General features: G+C 46.9%; 2 protein-coding genes across 4 annotated transcripts; both read right to left on the reverse strand.

Annotated features, from left to right (window-relative positions):
• Positions 1 to 237: 237 nt before the first annotated feature.
• asxl2 (ASXL transcriptional regulator 2) lies at positions 238 to 14,638 on the reverse strand. Of its 2 annotated transcripts, none has more exons than XM_052085522.1 (12): positions 14,442 to 14,638; positions 13,368 to 13,450; positions 11,976 to 12,084; positions 11,755 to 11,887; positions 10,740 to 10,846; positions 8,725 to 8,845; positions 8,075 to 8,134; positions 7,774 to 7,934; positions 7,607 to 7,703; positions 7,423 to 7,528; positions 5,956 to 6,586; positions 238 to 4,661 (listed from the first exon to the last, which is right to left on the reverse strand). In XM_052085522.1, exons 1-12 carry the CDS (start codon positions 14,496 to 14,498, stop codon positions 3,165 to 3,167), a joined length of 3,162 nt encoding a protein of 1,053 aa, XP_051941482.1. In that variant the 5' UTR covers positions 14,499 to 14,638; the 3' UTR covers positions 238 to 3,164. The 2 variants fall into 2 exon arrangements, with proteins under 2 accessions (XP_051941482.1, XP_051941481.1); XM_052085521.1 differs by having other exon boundaries at positions 11,755 to 11,890.
• Positions 14,639 to 14,958: 320 nt separating this feature from the next.
• kif3cb (kinesin family member 3Cb) lies at positions 14,959 to 20,100 on the reverse strand. Of its 2 annotated transcripts, none has more exons than XM_052085540.1 (9): positions 19,365 to 20,100; positions 18,291 to 19,120; positions 17,610 to 17,711; positions 17,417 to 17,539; positions 16,867 to 16,985; positions 16,655 to 16,771; positions 16,225 to 16,339; positions 15,846 to 16,006; positions 14,959 to 15,513 (listed from the first exon to the last, which is right to left on the reverse strand). In XM_052085540.1, exons 1-9 carry the CDS (start codon positions 19,837 to 19,839, stop codon positions 15,450 to 15,452), a joined length of 2,106 nt encoding a protein of 701 aa, XP_051941500.1. In that variant the 5' UTR covers positions 19,840 to 20,100; the 3' UTR covers positions 14,959 to 15,449. The 2 variants fall into 2 exon arrangements, with proteins under 2 accessions (XP_051941500.1, XP_051941499.1); XM_052085539.1 differs by having other exon boundaries at positions 14,959 to 15,505; positions 19,365 to 20,095.
• Between the last annotated feature and the right edge of the window lie 153 nt (positions 20,101 to 20,253).

Below are 20,253 nucleotides of genomic sequence, written 5' to 3' on the forward strand. Positions count from 1 at the left end.
ACTATTTCCATTCTCATTTATTTGACTATTAAATTATTTCTACACTAATTTATTTCACTCAATTATTTTGATATTTATTTCATTACGAAATCAATCATGTAATTTTATAATACATTAATTCAGATTTACTTGCAAAGAATGATGTTGCCGTTTTGTTCATATAACTAAAATGTCTTTATTTTTTATATATATGTAAATTGTAATTAACCATATATTCAAATTTTATTTTTTATGTACATGTAAAATTATTTTAATCAAATTAACTCATTAACCTTCCTTTCATCACCATTGAATGATAATTAATTCACTTATTTCACTTTTTAAAAATGAGTATGTACAGTATGTAATATTTAAAATTTTGAAAATAAAGTCATTCAAACACAAATCATTTATTGTATCATTAATAATAATCATTTGACCCAAGTTTATTGTGCAGGGTGGAGGGGGAAAACACAAGAAAACTTTTTTTTACATCATTTTTATTCATAAGAGTCCAGAGCTTTTGATAAAATACGCGGTTGTCTTTTTACACACAATAGTTTACATTACATTCAGCCGTTTCAAACGGAGGACAAAATGACATTTGGGTCTTACATTGGTGGACATTGTTGACCGTTTTACTTCGACAGTTTGTTATTTTTGTGATTATTTTTGCCTTCCGGGCATTTGTGGGTTAAAGTTTGTTTTCTGTGTATCGCCCACAAGCTACCTGATTAACTTCAAACCCCTGAATCACCAACCCCCCAACAAATTTCACATCAGCAAATTATTTGCCACGTGGGAATTAAGTTATTATTTTTTTAAGTTTTCTGTTGGCTTTTCAATAATTCAGGAGGGCATAAGATGAACCCAATGACATAAAACGACTAAACGCGACTCATAAGTCATACCTCCCAATTTTTCCAATTTAACGTCACACATGAAAAATTCTCGCCTCTCCGTACAAATGTAGACGCGTCTAAAAAAAACAAACACAGATTACAAGTCATGTAACATACATATGTGGGTGCTTACAAGCATAAACATCTGTGTAGTGGCCTGTCAGGTCCTCCAAAAAAGACCAAAAGAATGACAGGAAAAACCGGAGAGGAAAAAAAAAATACCCTGTTGATTTTCAAATGCAAATATCTCTTTTATATTAAAATATATTAATGAAAATATATTACTTTGCTTTATTATTAAGATATTTCAAAATTAGATCTAATTAGTTTTTAAGGTGACTTTGGCGTTTTTGCTATTGCACCTCCAGGAAATGTTTTATGTGTACTGTGTGTGTGTATATATATAGATATATATATCTACATAGATATAGATATATATAGATATGTGTGTGTGTGTGTGTGTATATGAAATAAATTGTGCCGTGTCAAACCGCGACGGCTGCTTCGAGCGTTGGCGTTTTGACTCTCCACGGTGGATTTCCGATTAACCGTGTCTTAATTTTGTCTGGTTTCAAATCAAACATGTACATACAGGCATTGGCCTCAAATATTTACAGAGGACAAAAAAATGGAGACCCGGATGTTGATATATCTACAACACAGGTAAGAAAAAGCAGTAGGAAGGTCTTTGTTTAAATTTCAGTAAATTCAAGCATCCGCTACCGTTTCAATTGGGCATTTTTCTCCTGAATATATGATCATAATTAATTTGCATAAGGTGTAATGTAGGAGAAAAAAAATCCTTTTAAAAGCTCTCTTCAAAACTAGACACGAATCTTGGCGAGTCTCTGGTGTTAATATTATAAAATAGTTGCACTTTCCCTGGTGTGTGTGTGTGTGTGCATGACAAACACCAAACAGGAGGTATCTTACACACTGTGATTATCGTCAACGCCCCCTTTTTTGCCTTTAAAATGACACAGGCCCGATAGTAAAAAATAAAAAGTCTAAAACAGTCTTTTGTTTCAACAAAAATAATAGTTTTTTTCCCTCTGTTTTCCCATTTAAAAACTACTTTTCATAAATCTACAGTTTAAAAATATATAGCATGCTAATGCTAAGTGCAAATTGTCCGATTAGATCCGATGAGACTACCGATTGTTTTAAGAACGGATGTTTCGAAACGCCTTTGGACATTTCAGTAAATCCGTTTTATAAAGCGCTTACTGTCAACAGGGTTGCGTGCGAGCTCGAGCCTACCCCAGCTGACTCTGGCGAGAGGCGGGGTCCAGGGTACCATTGACTGGTCGCCAGCCAATGGGAGAACGCAGCGAGTACTCACAAAAAGTTGGGGATATTTTGGCTTTGGGTCAAAGTTCAGGATGAACCCCAAATGTCACAGCTGAGCATTCGAAACTTGAGGGAAGAGCAAATCAAGTGACCCTGTTAAAGTTGTACTGCATTTTAGCTTCATACTGAAATTTCACCCCAAAGTTCCCTCGCCAATTTGCAATCAACCACTGCCAAATTTGCTAATTCGTCTATTTTTGAGGGGAACGGATCCTCTGCTACCCGCTGAAAAACTCTCCTTGCATAGCCCTGCCTAATAGAAAAATAGTGCCCTGGAACCAACCTTGCGGTACGCCGGTGGCAAGGAACTAGGTTGAGGTGCGAAGAGGAGCTTTGATTACAATCCAAAGCTCAGTTAAATTGAAATGTAGGGCTTCAGCGCCATCCCATGGCATCTGTAAGCAGGGGTGCGCAGAAGCTGAGCGGCTTGAGGTCCTCAACCATTTCCACCGGGGACCATGTTGATGGTGAAGGGTTGCTGACATACGATCCCGTTCGGAAATTACTTTCAGAACCCCCAACCCGACACAAACTATTTTAAAAAGTTTTTGCCGGAGAGCTCAGACCCTGTATCCCAGATTTTTTTTGTGAGTACTGTATTCAGTAGACAGACAAGACATTCAAACCCCCGTTCACAGCTCGAAACGGGCGTTAAACTCTGGTCCTGGAAGGCCTTGATGCCGCACGTTTGATTTTCCGACTCCTCCAACACGCCCGATTCAAACGATCTGGATTGTTCTCAGGCTCCGACAGAGCTTGCTGATGGACTGATCTTTTGAATCAGACGTGTGGGGAGAGGCAAATATCCAAAAACTTTCAGGAACCGTGTTTGAGACCTGCGAGTCATAGGAACCGGCAATAAAACCACTCAACCACAGGGGCAATGAGCAAACTCCATGTAGGAAAGAGACAGGGCCGCGATCGATCCGGGTGTCATCGTACGACCAGACAGGAGACGCACAGCTCCGAAGGTCCGATGCAGTCGTCGTGACAGAAGGCCCCGCACCCTTTGCACATGATCATGGCTTTCAGCCGACAGTAGCACTTGGACTGCGCGTCTTCCATGCCAGCGGCCTCCATGAAGGACGGTTCCGCCGGTGGCGCGCTCCGGTCGCCGGAGTCCAGGGGGCCGGCGGCGGCAGGAATGGTGGTGACCGTCACCGAGAAAGACATGACGCTCCCGGAGTCCGGCGCGGTGGCGCTGCCGGCGGCGGCGTTGCGGTTCAAAGTGTGCGGTACGGACACGCTGATGGTTCCGCCGTAACGGGGCGAAACCGATTCCTGATGGATGGACATCCTTGGGGTTGGGAAGGCAGACGGCCGCTGGTGACTGGAGTCCTTGGGCGGAAGATATGGCTCGGGTTTTCCTTGATTGCAGAGTTGCTTAGGCCCTGGGGTTTTCTCATCCGTCGCAGTTTTCTCAAATCCCGGGTCGGTTTTAACGCCGGGACCAAGTAGAAGGCTCTCCGCTTGCTCACACTTGATTACGGATGATCCTTGCAGCTCCATTTTGAACTCAAACGTTCCCTCTCGTGCCGCAGCGGTCACATTCGGGATGGCGGCCTGCTGAGAGCGCTTGCTCTCCGACCCTCGGCCGTACGTGGACACGTTGAGGAGGTAGTGTCCCGACATGGCTGGCCTCTGCGTCCTCTTGCGGCCCAAGAAACCGGCGGATATCCATGGTCGCTGCGGTATTTTCTTCTCCATCAGAGTCTGCAGGATCTGCTCCTGAGTGTCTTTGTCAAGAGGTTCCTTGTGGTGCCTGCCGTCGTCGGAGAAGCCCCGGCCAGGGGTATTGGACCGGTGGTGCTCCGGAACGCCGCCGTAGACTGAAGGAGCTGGCTTCCCCTCGCTGGAGTGTACATTTGACATCTTGACCTCCACCTTGGTGAGCGGTTTCTGGAGGATCTGCTCCAAGGGGACTTCTTTTCCCTGCAGGAGCCTGGTGACCAACGGGTTGTTTGCAGGGATACAGGAGCTGGTCCAGGTTGATCCAGATGGACTTTCCTGACACTCAAGTACAGAGTCTGAACAAGTGCTAGAAGGTCGCACGTTTGCTGTTCTCGGATCCTGAATGTTGAAGTGCCTCGGACCGAGTGGACCGAGGAAGTCCTGTGGCCGAGATGGAGGTGTGCCGGTGGCATTGAGCGGTAACCTGGCGTGTGGGGATGTCGGACTCGGACTTGGAGAGGGTTTTGTCGACTCGGCTCTACCCGCGCCTTGCCCGGACCCGGCCGGAGCACCACCGGAGGCTGCGGCCGCCGCCGCCGCTGCTACTCGTTGCGCTCGCGCAAGCTGAGCTTTGGCTTTGATGTCCGCTAAAGTGCGAGCGCCGGTACGAGCCGGGCTGCTCGTGGGGGCGGGGAGAGGCATCCTTGGCGACCCGTGGCTTGGGGACACGGGGATGGGGAAAATGCGTGATCCTGGAATCTGAAAGGAAGCAAGAAAGTGAGCGTAGATCAGTCCTTCTCAAAAAGTGCCGCATGTCCTTGGAATGCGGGAGGAAACAGGAGTACCCGGAGAAAACCCGCAGAGGCACGAGGAGAACATGCAAACTCGTAACACAGGAAGTCCGGGGCCGGAATCGAAAACTGTACCTGCGCACTGTGAGACGGACGTGCGAACCAGTTGACCGCCGCGCCGCCCCCAAGGAAGATTTTTTTTGCGATATTTGGCTCTTTGGTTCGGTGTTGGCCTTCTGCTTTGTTCTGTACGAGTGTGTGTTTTCTTTGTCGAGAACACAATAAAACGAATGGCGATAAAATGAAGAGTGGGAAGATTTACGCGCTGCCACGGGCCTCCATTGTGGCTGCTTTACGTTCAAGTTTACAAGAGCTGAAGTCTCCATTGCAAAGGCATAAATCAAGTGGCTTTATTGAATAGCTGCCGAGAGGAAGAGAGATGAGGAGAACGCACTGGGAGAAACATTCCAATGAGGCCCTGGGTGCTCAGACTGTCATCTAAATTGGAGCATTTTCCCTTCAAGGCTGCCAGACATCTAGGAAAAAGCTAATCCAGTGGTGTGAATGATTCTTCCTTCCCCCATGTGTTCAGAAAACAATTGCCAGTGTGATACCTCTGAAACTGGCGCTATTTTTACAGATGCGAATGTGTTGAGATGTTCAAAATCGGCAGGCTTGCGCGGCGATTCGGCGCCGCGGATGGTTTGGCCACACCTGCGTTCTTACGGTTAGTTGAAATGGTGGTGAACTGGTCTGGCCTGTACCACCTCATCGGGGTAGTACAAGGTCAGATACAGATTCAGACATCTTAAGCCAACGGTCTCAAACTTGGATCTTAAACTGGACAGTGATTTGAAATTGGACCAGCAAATTGTCATGATCACTTGACTTTGGAGTCAGCGATCCTCCATGAAGCGTCTCCAGTTGGTCCAAAATGTTGCTGCTCACCTCTCGACTGGTACTCATAAGAGGGACCGCATAACCCCTACTCGGGCATCCCTCCATTGGCTCCCAATACATTTTAGAGTTCTTATTAAGATCAGATTATTTGTTTTCAAATCTTGAAATGGCCTCGCTCCACCTTACCTCTCTGAGCCCCTACGCGCATGCCTGGTGCCCGAAACCCGAATATTTTTGTATCAGCCCACTAATATCATTTAAAAAGAAAATCAACATTCATCGCCAAGGTGTTGCTCAAAAACTGAATTGATGCCAAACGCAACTTTGTTTCGCAAGGCTACACATTCAGAAACAACTCCTACCTTGCCTGGCGGGACTCTCTGGTTGGCAGCCGAAGTGGGCGTGGCCGGGCTGGGTATGGTTGAAGCCGGAGGAGACACGGAGGAGATGGAGGACACTGAGGAAAGCGAGGATACCCGCTGTCTTTTGTCCGGCGTGGCCTCATCCTCCGTCTCGCCGGTAGGCTTTCTTTTCTGCTGTTCTGAAGCGCCTTCCGGCATGGCCTTCGTCTCTCCAGAAGGCTTCACCCCAGACGTCGGTGGACCCTCTTTTACCTCCGTACGGGATTCTGGAAGCGGGCTCGTCTTGACGGGAGACCGGGCGAGTTGCGTTTTATCCTCTTTGACACTCGGCTCAGTCCGCGTCTCTGCGGTGACGCGCTCCCTGGGTTCCGGTCTCAAGGTCGGAACGGGCATCTGACAATCCTCGGCTTGCTGAGAGCGCCTGGTCTTCATCAGCTCTGGGACGGAGAGAGATTCTTTCGGAGGAGGTGGTGCCTTCTCCTGCGACGGTGTGGACTTGAAGTCTTTGTCGGTCCGACTGCGGTCCTTGGTGCCCTTCGCTTCCTCCAACGCTCTTGGCTGACGAGGCTTCGGTTCCCATTTTAGATCGGCTTTAGTCAGCTCTTTGGATTCCTCAAGACTCAGCCCAGAACTACACAGGGAAAGAAGAAAGGGGAGGCATAAATAATAAAACCGCTTCAGGTCACGGGTGGGTGTGAGTTCCGAGCACGTCCAAAAACACCGTTACGAGAATCAAGCAAGTTGAGGTCCTCCTAAATTTCAAGTCAAGTCAAATTTATTTATATTTTGCCCGTAATCTGAAAACAGTCCCAAAGGGGTTCGAGGCTCACAGTCGAGAAATACGAACGACATCCCCTGATCTAAACCTCCTAAGAGGGGGCAAGGAAAATTTTCAAAACCCACTTTTAGATCCGAATAGCTACTTGCCCATATTAACGTGTCTGGGTCAAAATGACCCCAACATCATATTTGTATGCAAACTGTGCACAGACATCCCAACTACACATCAGAGTGTCCAGATTTTACACACCAGTTCATGACCCTAAATGAGGAAAAGTCACTAAATTTCATGAAGAAATTGGTCACCACAAAAACTGAAACGGGTCAAATTGACCCGTAACATAATATAAGGGTTAAAGATAAACCAAAACTTTTTTTTTAGGTTGGGATTGCATTATCTTTGTTTTAGGTTGTAATGTGTTTCATAATTTTTATTATTAATTTTTAAACAGCTAATATCCGCCCAAGGATGTGATGACCTTGAAAATGCATATTTTCAAATGGAAGCAAGTCATGTGATTTCAGTGTCAAGTGGAGACTTTCACGTCGTTTTACAAGTCCCAAAGTGGCCAAATTCCTCTGAAGTCCGACTCGAGTCAACTCGAGTGGCTTGAGCCCTCCCCATTTCTGCTACGGGGAATAGAGAAAAAAAAAATCCCCTTCCTTTGAATCTCCCAATCAACCTACTTTTCACCATAATAGCTCTCAAAGAAGACCTCTTTCCAGTGCTCAACTTTCTTCTCCTTCTCGATTTCCTGCCGCATTCGCAGCTGCAACTCTGGAGTGAATTCACCTGCCGAGAAGAAAAAAAAAATGGCGAGGTGAGCATCCTTGGAAGACAAACGGGATGCTGTCATTTTCCTGCGCTGACCCTCAGCCAGCCGTTCCTTCCACGACTGCGCCGCCGACGTGAAGAATTCATTGTTCAAAGCCGAACTCGTCACCTTGAGGAGACCATCCGTGCAGGCCTGGGTCGGGAAAGAGCCGCCGCGTCAGTAATCGGAAAGCCGCGAGCGCGTAGTAAAGATCCGAAGGCACCTGCTGGTCCACTTGGGGAAGATGTCGCAGCAGCCTCTGCTGGCAGGCCGGCGGCAGGACCGAGAAGGTGTGCTTGTTGATGATGGCCCGTAGGTTGGTGTTGACCAAAATGGAGTCGGGAGTCTCGACATCGATTTTGCATCTGTTACGTTTTAGGTGCCCTGTAGAAGGCAGAGGGCGTGGGGGTGGTGGGGTGGGGGCGCATCTATTTCAAACGGGGTTCTCAGTTTACGACAGATTTTCTTGACGACGGCGGCGTATTTTCCATGTAAAGTTTGCGAGTAATTCGTCAACACGTTACCTGCACCGAGACGACCTGAGCGCCGAGAAACCTTCCGGGGTCCAACGGGGAGGCAAAGATCTGTCGGTGACAATTCGTTAGCGACAAGATACCCTCTATCGCAGGCATGTCCAAAGTCCGGCCCGCGGGCCAAATCCGGCCCGCGGTCGACTTTCATCCGGCCCTCGTCATAAAATCAGTGCCGTCTGGCCCGCAGGTTGGGCGCAATGGAACACGTGTTGCATTGACTGAGGTCTCGTAGACTGGTGAGTGATGTTTCATAGAGTACTGCTTCCCTCTAGTGGCTAAATGAGTAATAGCATTCACTAAATGAGTAATAGCATTTAGACACTAGAGGGCATCACTCACGAGTTAACAAGACATCACTCCGTGTTTATATTGACTGATATGTCATATTTCAAATTCCTGTTTCAAATGAACCAAAAGAAATTCTTAAGATTGTTGAAATTAAAATAAAAATGGAAATGTGAAACAGACTGGCTTACTAAAATTTGTTGAACAATATTGTTGTTCAATGTAAAGAATGTCAGCCAAGGTCGGCCCCCCGACATTTTACCACATAAAATCTGGCCCCCTTGGCAAAAAGTTTGGACACCCCTGCTCTATCGAGTGCGGGCGATAAACACGGGCGGTTCTCGGCAGACACCCACCGGTCTTGGCGCCGATGTTGTCGGCCATGTCTTTGATGGTCTTCAGCAGCAGCCTGGAACTGGAAGCGGTCGGCATCGCCGCCTGCCTGCGTTGGTTCCGCTGTTGCTGCTGCTTCAAGGCCTGCGAGCCGAGAGTCAAGTCGTGAATCGCGATTAAGAACCTGCGATGATGTGTCAGCAGGCGTAACGGGCGATGAATCAGACCCCCCTTGGCCGCTCGCCTCGTTTTGAATAACAGCAAAATGAAGAGCGGGGGGGGGGGGTTACGTAACGCGCAGCGTGTAAACTGCACGAGTTGGAGCGAAAATGTCCTCAGTAGCACAGATGGAGTAAATTACGATCTGCACCGTCGAGTGAAAACTCATTATGAAACACACACACACACACACACACACACACACAAAAGTGTCAGAGAGAAAAATGCCGATTAAAGCTCGACTGGTTTTTTTTTTTGGCTTCCCTCACTGATAAGTTTCAAAGATGATATAAGCCAGTAAAAGATGACTTTTTTCTGCCTTTAAGAACCACAAGCAAAGTGTAAATATCGATTGAACATTGCAGTGTCTGCAGGAGTTGATCAATTTCGCCTATCCCGGGGGCCATTTTCAATAAAAAGAACACTGAATGTTTGAAGGTGCGGCCCGGTAGTCCAGTGGTTAGCACGTGGGCTTCACAGTGCAGAGGTACCGGGTTCGATTCCAGCTCCGGCCTCCCTGTGTGGAGTTTGCATGTTCTCCCCGGGCCTGCGTGGGTTTTCTCCGGGTGCTCAGGTTTCCTCCCACATTCCAAAAACATGCGTGGCAGGCTGATTGAACACTCTAAATTGTCCCTGGGTGTGAGTGTGAGTGCGAATGGTTGTTCGTTTCTGTGTGCCCTGTGATTGGCTGGCAACCGATTCAGGGTGGAGCCCCGCCTACTGCCCGGAGACAGCTGGGATAGGCTCCAGCACCCCCCCCGCCACCCTAGTGAGGATCAAGCGGCTCGGAAGATGAATAAATGAATGAATGAATGTTTGAAGGTGTGATCACAGAAGAGGTGGGCATCGTTGGTCCGACGCTAAGTTTGCGTCCGTATTTCAGGCCGACGCATTTGGGGACGCGTCTGTGGTTTCCAAAGCGGAATTGATCATATAATTTCTCCGTCACACTCGGGCGCTGCACGAGCTGACCCGGAGCCAAATAATAAAAACAACAGACACCCACACACTTACAGCGCGGCGATGGGGTGAAATAAAAACAACGCGGACACATCTCATTGCGGTCTGTGGGACCAAAAGGTGATAAACACTCTTTTATTATTATTTTTTTTAATTTGTCTGCGTGTCAGGTGTGTGGCAGCAGCATGTGACGTGTTACCAGTAAACCTGTTCTCGGTGCCGTATGGGTGACTTTGACCGGCTGGGCGGGCCCAAAGCACTAACGAAAGCTCACTTACAGACTCGCACAGTTTCGAATGCTCACCTCTGGATATTAGCGTGTTTTTGCTGCTGCTACAGCGACAACAATCCATCCATCCATCCATCCATCCATCCATTTTCCGAACCGCTTGATCCTCACTGGGGTCGCGGGGGGTGCTGGAGCCTATCCCAGCCGTCTTCGGGCAGTAGGCGGGGGACACCCTGAATCAGTTGCCAGCCAATCGCAGGGCACACAGAGACGAACAACCATTCGCACTCACACTCACACCTCGGGACAATTTAGAGAGTGTTCAAACAGCCTGCCATGCATGTTTTTGGAATGTGGGAGGAAACCGGAGCACCCGGAGAAAACCCACACAGGCCCGGGGAGAACATGCAAACTCCACACAGGGAGGCCGGAGCTGGAATCGAACCCGGTACCTCTGCACTGTGAAGCCGACGTGCTAACCACTGGACTACCGGGCCGCCAGCGACAACAATAACAGCAATAATAACATCACCACCCAAAAAAAAAAAAACCCCACAAAAAGCAACAGTTTTCAAGAGTCGTTGTGCACTAAACACTCGAAATGTGTCCAACACACACTCACCCTCTTACCTGTTTGAGGGCTTTCTTGCTGTGCTTTTGCGAGGGCGAGATGAGCTTGGCGGCGGCGACGGACGGGGACGAGCAGCGGGGCTGCGGCGACGTCGGCTTGGAGGGAACTGTTGAGTCACAAAACGCAGATGTTACAAAATACACTTCCTGAGGGCGGCGCGCCCCACGGTAAAGCGCGGCGCTCTTTTGTTTGGATGAAACCGAAACCACGGCGGGAGCACAAAAGACCCGCCGATGGGATTACCCCGCCGAGAGTCGTGATCAGTCAAAATGCTCAGTGGGACCATTGTCCGGAATAATCTCGGGAGACCTGTTTTCCGGTAAATCCGGTAGAACATAGAAATGCCGCCATTTACAGCGTCTTTTTTTTTTTTTTTTTTTGGTCAATACAGCCACTATTGAAAAATATTTCAGTTTATATATATATAATATCATATATCAATATGTAAGTAGGGGCGGCCCGGTAGTCCAGTGGTTAGCACGTCGGCTTCACAGTGCAGAGGTACCGGGTTCGATTCCAGCTCCGGCCTCCCTGTGTGGAGTTTGCATGTTCTCCACACAGGCCTGCGTGGGTTTTCTCCGGGTGCTCCGGTTTCCTCCCACATTCCAAAAACATGCGTGATTGAACACTCTAAATTGTCCCTAGGTGTGAGTGTGGGCGTGGATGGTTGTTCGTCTCTGTGTGCCCTGTGATTGGCTGGCAACCAATTCAGGGTGTCCCCCGCCTGCTGCCCGGAGACAGCTGGGATAGGCTCCAGCACCCCCCGCGACCCTAGTGAGGATCAAGCGGCCCGGAAGATGAATGAATGAATATGTAAGTAATTGAGATACCAGTCGGAGCTTTATTTTGCTGTATCGTTACAACCCTAATGTCGATCGTGCGGAGGCCAACAAAATAGTCTCAAGAGTGTTTTGGGATCAGATTTCGGTGTCATTAAGTCATTAAAAGATGAAAAGCGATAAGAATGACAACGGTATGGATGAATTGTTTGCTAGTCGGACTGCGCATTGTTACCTGGTCGCATCCAGCGTCTCCTCCTGCCTTCCCGAGGGCCGCTGTTGTTTTCCGAGCTTCGCGAGTCGGACAGATTGTCGCCGCTCTCTTCGGATTCTTCCTCCGATAACTCGGTGGCCGCCTCGGAGATGTCCTTCTTCAAAAAGACACAAGTTAGTTGTGGGCCGCTGATTTTATTTTATTTTATTTCTCTCTGCTTGTGTCCAGTTGTTCAAACTGACCTTCAAGGTGTAGACGCCCATCCTGCCCGGAACTTTATAGAAGATGCCCTCCTCGCCGCGGGAGTTTGTGTGCAACATGGCATTCAGACATGCTAACGGCGACGTCCCGCTGCGTCCGTCAATGAGGAGGGAGGAAATTGTTAGCCGTGTTCGTGAGCTCACTTAATTGTTTTTTAGCACACTGCCACAAGAGCAACACATAACTTTATTATTTTGGCTAACGATAAAAGTAAAATTGAAAAAAGGTAAAAAGATAAAATGGTCGCTTAAAAAAATGAAAATAAATTTTACGTTTGCAAAATTATCAAAAACTAACTATAATTGCAGCTAAAATGTACTTTGTTTTCATTTTCTCATCATACGTGCGGGGTTCATTTTAAACGTATTTATTTCAGTATTAACCGTTCAGCCATACAGAAGCAATGTCGAACAGTTATTTGGAAATTGCAGTTTATTACACAATACTTTGTGACCTTTTTTTGTCTTGCACTCAACAAATACTCAGTGTTGTTCAGAAAAAAAAACAAAGCATTTTTTAAACTAAACTAATGAACATCAACAAACTAAAAGAAAAAACAAAACCCAGACTGATTTTATTTTGAAGTCAAACAAAATAAAAAATGATCATGAAAAATCCCAAACTATTATAAGCCTGCAACACGCTCACTAGAATATTGTTTTCCTTTAATGTCTGCGTAGATTATCAATCTTGCAGGTCATGATAATCCACAAAGGTTGATTCAAGGCAACTGTTTGCTTAATTTGTTGTGGTTTTATTTCTTGTTTTCCAAAAATCTTTTAGAAAACGGCTTCAGCAATTATGGTATTAAGAAAACAAAATGCTACCATGATAGATGAGTTGACAATTTACTTTATTCGAACTACCAGTAGAATTTACGTCCCAAGTGTTTGGCTTTTCCTTGAAGTGGGTTTAATGGCCGTTACGCGGGCTCCATCTAGTGGTAGTATTTAAAACAGCCACTGAATTAAATGTTTAAACTCTGCTTCATGGTTTCAAAGTTGTTGTTTTTTAAACCTAGTACAATGCATCAGCTGCAACGACCAACTGAAAAAAACAACAGACTGGCACAATTTGTTTTATGAATTAACATTGAGGTTCTTCGTCCAATCAAAGATAGGACACATTCATGTTAGTAAAAGTAAATCCCAAAGAGTGAGTTTGTTAGATATGTGGGTGAGTGGGGTGGTGAGGTCAAGCTTGTTCTTACCTTCTAGATGAAAACAGTGACAATGATACAGAAAAAAAAGAAAACAATTAGGAGAGTATTGGAGATGACAGGAAATGTAAGCAATAAGATGACGTGACGATATAGGAGACAGTGGTGAAAACAGAAATTGTCTGTGTTTGTTGTTGTTGTGTTTTGTTTTTACCTTATCTCTTTGAGTTGTTCTCTTTGGATCACCTGCAAGATTTCTTTATGGCTCATGGGGGTGTTGGGGTATTTCTCCAGCACCTGAAAACAGTAGTAAAGCATCGATAAAGTGATGTAGATTTAAATGAACATTTATAAACGGTAATGTTTATAAATTGGACAGCTGGGTCAGCTCTGGGGCCGCAAAATAACAAATGGAACAGGGCATAAATTACATGTTAGTTTTCGTTTTGCGCATTTCCACTCAATTACTTTAAAAAAATCTGAACATTTAACATTTAATCCCATAACATTTATATTTAAATTGTATAGTTGTTTAAAATGCCCACTTTGTCTGTCGGCTTTGCCTTAACGCTTCTTTATATTCTGTCGATTTTATAAGACTCATCTTAGCACATCTAACGCAAAAAAAGCTAGAAGAGTTGGCTCTGGACCACTAATCTTTCGACACCCCCATCATAACAGACAAGCGACGATCGATCACGTGATGATGAACAATCAATTCACTTGTTTTGAATTTCTCTCTACTGTGGGTGATGTAATATTGTTTGGCATCATGCAAAAATCCAACTTTAACGGTCTGTGCAACCTAGATTTTGACTTTGCAAATCTAGTGTCAGTACTTGATAATAACTTGATCAAACACTGAGAAAGTCCGACACGAAATGGAAACAGCTGTTTATTGACTTCATTAGCACACCAAGCTAACTGTCGAGAGCAACGTAGCGGGGATCTTGTGTCACTATTGCATTCGAAACAAGGACATAGCCAGCATTAAATTAAGACATGAAAGTGTGTTTTAATGTGTTTTTGTGACGTGTTCACGTGACAAAACTTCGTTGTAGCTTACGAGGCTAGCTGGGTTAGCTCCCGCGCCCCTCGCGCCGTAAGTCGACTCAAGTCCTCCACACACGAACGTAGTTCGCGTTACGTGAACGAACAACTTTATTGACCGAGTCTATGGTGACAGCCGGCAAATATCACACACAAGGGCCCTGCAGTGCGTGAACGTTGTATCACAAGTGTCACTCAAGTAGGTGCGTTAGAGGGGCCACGCATGACATATTAGTACCGTCTTCGCGGCTTCCGCCCACGTCCTTCCTTTCTTCTTTTTCTGTCGCTCCCTCATCGTCGCCCTCGTCGTCGTCGTTGTTGTTGTTGTGCAACGCTCGTCTTCAAGTGAGATAATGTCGCCGCCATCGCCGCGTAGGCCCTGCTATGTTCGCCATGTTGGATTTTTACTGTAAAAGAGGCGAGAGGGGTGGTATCACGTGACCGCCGCCGTCGCGGTGACGTCATCATACTGTACAGCTGTCATTTTGGACACCTGCTCGCGCGAGATTTGCGGGTAAAATAAAGATAGCAACGAGAGTAGTCGGTCACGGTAAAATAAACGCTGCGAAATAAATTGAATTTATTTTTTATAATCATTCAGAATCTTATCAAATGTATCAATAGCTCACTGAATAAAAAGAAGCAGTATTTGCCCTACATATAAACTTTTGGAATGTGCGTGACATGTGTATTGTATATGTATGTATGTACAGTATATCTATTTGTGTGTGTGTATTCTTTTGGCATTTAAAAAATACAATATTCTATTGATTTATTTTTTAATTGAAAGCACATTTGAAAAAGTGCTGTTTTATCCCTGGCCCCAAAATCTTTATTTTCACATTGAAGCACAGTACATTCAATTCACTTGTCACAATGTCGTCAATGTAAAAAAATAAGGCAGCTAAATAGCCTGTGCAAGCCTTTCTCATGTAAACCATATTTTCCTCCCAGTTACAATAGCGAGCGACACATGTCACCACCACCAATACTCCCCAAAAATGCAAACGAAATGCTCAAACATGAAAGCGTTTGGCTGTGCTTTTTGCTGACATCGGCTTTGCTGGAAAGCAGCAGTTACTGTAGCAGGTCCTCATGCTTAGTGGCGTCCGTTGTCCCACGCCAAATGACTTTGGCAGTCCATAGCCATGTCCTACTCAAGGGCTGGTTCGAAGAGACGCCTCGGGTGCGACGCAGGCGGCCGAGGACGGTCTGGGTCTGTGACCCAGACCCTGAGAGAGTGACGTCAAAGCGATGGATGACACGGATGCTGAAACGCACGCTGCTTGTGGGGCCTGATACCTGGAACGCTCCAAAAAATATATTGTCTGGAATTACACGAGGAAAGTGTTGTGCTCATGTTTGATTTCCCCCAAAAAATGGTCAGGATGTTTGTCGATGAGTTGCAAAAAAAAAATTTTTTTTAATGTATGGATGTAAAATATGTGAAATATTTAATGTCAAAAATAAATTAATCACCATTCATTATATTTTAAAATGTATAATTATTTTATTCCAATAAACTGACCCATTCTTTTCAATAATTAGGTATTTTTGTCTCTTTTTTTTATTGGCATTTCATAGCAACTTCTTTAATCATTCTGCTTATTTCACAGGAACCATTCGGAACACTTGGTCTCACCAGGATCGGGACTTCCTGAGCCGCGCCGACGACCGGGTCCTTTCCCGCATGACGACGTCCAAGCTGGGCGAAAACACCCTCTCCAGTCGAGACCCGTGAAGGTTGAGGGTGAACATGCTGGGCGGAGACACGTCCAGTTCCAGGAGCATGATGTTTTCAGCCTGCACACACCGAAAGGACCAGCAAAATGTCCATTGAATTGACGTCACGACTGTATGTTTTCAGGAAGTACAATAACACCAAATTTTTTTTTTTTTTTTGTGGGGAAGCATTGAACGGAATCATGGCCGATACGAGTGTCGTGGAACAAATGAAACTTGTATCTCAAGGTGCCATCATATGACATTATCCTGCATATTTTGTCACTGCGGGTGCTGACCTGATATCTGGATGGGGCTCCGGTTGCCGTAGCGACGGCAGCTTGGGCATATTGGCTGATTGGACGCTTGTATCCCACGGCAGAGAGAGGTCTTCGCTTCACCCGAGTGGCCGTGCTAGCATACACATGGGGGCGAGTAAGTCAATGCCCCTCCCTCTGCAGTCCCCCCCCCCCCACAACACAATCATACAAACCGTCCCAAATTGTTATCATGTTTTTTTTTTTTTTAAAGTCATACGATCCTTATTATGGAGTCACAATTTGCAACTGACGCTGTCACAACCGGCACGGCTAAATCATGTTTTTGTTTTTTTCCCATAACACGGTTTAAATCGTTCCATGCATCCAGCACAGTCGCATCCGCATCCAGCACGGTCGCATCTGCATCCAGCACAGGATGCTTTTGTTTTTTTTTTCCCCTCGATTGTACCTTTCCGACGGGATGACCGACATGAGCCCCCACTGATCCTCCTCGTCGTCAAAGTGAAGTCTGTCGATCATCTTCTTCTTTTCAGCAGGAGGCACGAAATTCTCCATCAGCAGGGATCTGAAAATATGCACGGCCGTATTTTTTTTTTTTACTATACACACTACAGATGAGGTTGTGCTCATTTCACGGCGACAAGACAAGACTGTTCTCACTTGTACTTGAGCTCTTGGGTGAGTTCATCCTGCGTCTGCTCGAGTTCCTGCCGGGTTGCCACGTGCTCGTCCATCACGTCGCGCATCTCGGCCCAAACCAGCTGCAGTTTAGCGTATAGCTAAAAAGACGGGCGCCACATGAGACAACATGAACGTCAAGTACAAGACCCGCATTGACAGTCGGCACAAAATCAACCAATAGAATCTGGATGGGGAAAAACAAGGAAAGGAATGTTCATTTTTGGAGGGAAAATTTTATCTTTGTGTGTGGGGGGGGCAAATTCTGTATATTTTGGAGTGAAAAAAAATCAATATGTGAAGACACAAGGAGTGTGTTGTTGGATATAAATATATTTTCCTGAAAAATAAATTTTAAAGGAAAAACAGTCTGTTTTCTCAAGAAAAAAAACATTTTTTGGGGCATTATTTTTCTGGCACGTAACTTTCAGCCCTCCTGAGTCCCACGACTTTTTTGCCTTGTACAGACTTCAATCATCTGGCGAATGACGTCTCCCGCTGAGCCCACCTGGCGGTTCACGAGCGTTCTGACCTTCCTCAGCTTCTTGGTCTTCATCTCCACTTCCTGCTGCAGCGAGGAGAAGGTCTCCCTCATCTCCAGCGTCTCCTCGTCCTGAAGCGTCATCTGCTGCTGCATTTCCCGCTCCCGGCGGATCTTTGGAAAAACGCCGGCACGGTCACTCGCTCCGGTCGCCGGCCGACGTTGGAATGAAAAGTTTTGTCACCTGCTCGGCGATCTCTTGACGCTTCTGTTCCAGCAACTTCTGCTGCTCGTTGGTGTGATCCATGATGGTCTTGCCTCCCTCTAGTAGTTTGCTCTCCATGGCCTGGCCACAAACACATCCGAAAGTTACTCTTGGGGCAACACAAACAGTCATACTAAAAAAATTTTTTTTTTAAAAAGGGAGGGGGAAGATATGAATATAATAATAATTGGGGAACCAAAAAAACCCTCCAGTTGTTTTTTTTTTGTATTCTAGAGTAATTATTTTCTGTTTTATTTAACACATTATTTTCCTGCTATTTATTTATTTTTCTGTTTTTCAGACATTTTTTTCCTGTATTAAAAAAAATCATTTTTTAACCGGGTTTCTAAAAATTTTTGAATACCCAAAAAGAAAAAAATTATTCCATAAAACAGAACATTTGAATGATTATTAAAACAAAACAACCCCCCGCCAAAAAAAAAAAAAGATTTTCCAAAACAAAAGATTCATATTTTAAAGTAAACTGCGATAAGGTGAACGACGACTGTACAATACATGCGAGATGTATGACGTTGATGCTTTATGACCCCAATACAGTATTTCAAGTGATTTGTCGCCACCTGGTGGCATCTATATGCAACTACGAATCATTTTCGGATAAATCAATGGTGGATTTTAGCCATGCTTTCTTCAGTCTACCTTGTACTTCTCAACGATCTTTTCCACGGCCTCCTGATCCCACTGGCCATCATCCATTTTCCCGCTGGAGTGGCGCCACTTCATTGGGGGCCCCTCGCCAGCTTCTCCCTCATCATCCTTCCACAGTTGCGCGAGGTCCCTGCTGAGTCGCTTGCTGTCCCGCCGACACTGTCGTCGCTCCCTGGCCAGGGCGCCTCGCTCCTCCAGGAGGGCCTTGAGCCTGGCGATCTCCCTCTGGAAGTCCCTGAGGAGGGCAGCCTCGGGGTCCTCGTTGACGCGGGGCTTGTTCTTGATGTTCTTGGCTCGGCCGGCGTACCGCAGGGTAGCCAGGGACTCGTGCCGGTCCCGCTCCGAGGGCCCCACCGTGGCGATCATGACCGTCTTGGAGTTGCCGCCCAGTGAGTCCTGCAGGAGCCGGGTGAGTTTGGAGTCCCTGTAGGGTACGTGGCACCCCTTGCCATCCGCCAGCGCAGAGATGACGTTCCCCAGGGCGGACAGCGACAGGTTGATCTTGGCTGCCTCGCGCAGGCGGCCGCCCCTGGCGCCGGTCCGGCTTTGGCGCTCGCTCCCGGCCAGATCCACCATGTTGAGGCGCCCCACGCGTACCGGCTCCTCGGACTCGGACCCGCATTCCACCGTCACAGCGAAGATAGCGTGTGAGCGTGAGCTGCAGCGGTTGGCGTCGGTAGAGCCCACTGAGCGGCAACGGTCGCCTAGCGTCAGCAGGTGGTGCATCTCTGCTGGGTCCTTGGTAACCACCCAGGACAGGTCCTTGACGTAGACGCCTTCCTCAGGACTCTCCTTGAGCTCCAGTTTCCTGCCGCGTTCCACTGGGGAAAAAAATACTTTGATTTGTCACAGCTACATTTGTTGGTTTGTCCCCTAACTACTAAAGATATTTCCAGTGGACTCTTGAAAGGAACTGGCCCACTCTATAAAAACAACAAGGTCACTGTGTTCGGAATCATTTACTTGCCTGTCATAGAAGATAAAAAATATATGCATCCAAGTATTGTTATATTGTCTACATGTGTTGCTGCACCGTGTGTATTTTTTTTCTCCAAGTATCCTTACTGAGCAGGTCCCGGATTTCTTCTTGGTAGATCTCCAAGTAGGAAGACCGGACCAGGTACTTTTCTCCCCGGCTGCGCGAGATGTGTGCGAAGATGTGATGGAAGGCGTTGGGGATGACGCCTCGCTTCTCCGTATCGGCCGGCACCCCCCTCATGGTCCACGTCTTCCCCGTCCCGGTCTGGCCGTAGGCGAAAACCGTGCCATTGAAGCCCAGCAGAACCGAGTCCACCAGGGGCCTGACGGCGTCGTCGTACACCTCGCACTGGGTGGAGCCCCAGCCGAACACCGAGTGGAAGGTGAACTCCTTGGCAGGCTCGCCGGGTAGAGCGCTCGGGTTACGGACGCAGATGCGGCCCAACTCGGCGTCCACTTCCAGGATGGAGCTCCCCTTATCGGCCGTCGCTTCCTTGTTACTGGGCGGACGACAGCGGACCACCACCCGGACCGACTCGCACGCCTTCCCCTTGTTGGACATGGCTAAAAATACAGAGGAACCGCGCCCCTTTCTCCCTCTTTGTCTTTTTTTTCACGCTTCGATTCATCCGCGCACGTCACGGTGAAGGCGCGCGGTTGTAGCCGCGACGCAGGCTCCGCATCCCGGCTGGCAGGAAGACAAAACGCCCGAGTCAACAGCAGCAGATCCAGCACACGCCCTAATGAGGATGACGACAGACAATGGCAGGCGAGGAAAAGCCACGTGACGCGCCCACGACCAATCACGTCACAACACGAGCCGGACAGATCATTAGGGACACCGACACGCCAAACAGGAACGAACGTGCTTTCCAACACTCCTGTAATTTGATTTTTACCAGTTTACGCCCTAAAATTCTTGACTCAAAAATGTACAACTAAATAAAACGCATAGAGATGAAAATCGCAAGTTATT

The sequence above is a fragment of the Hippocampus zosterae genome, chromosome 14, assembly GCF_025434085.1.
Source record: "Hippocampus zosterae strain Florida chromosome 14, ASM2543408v3, whole genome shotgun sequence".
In the NCBI taxonomy this organism is placed as follows: domain Eukaryota; kingdom Metazoa; phylum Chordata; class Actinopteri; order Syngnathiformes; family Syngnathidae; genus Hippocampus; species Hippocampus zosterae.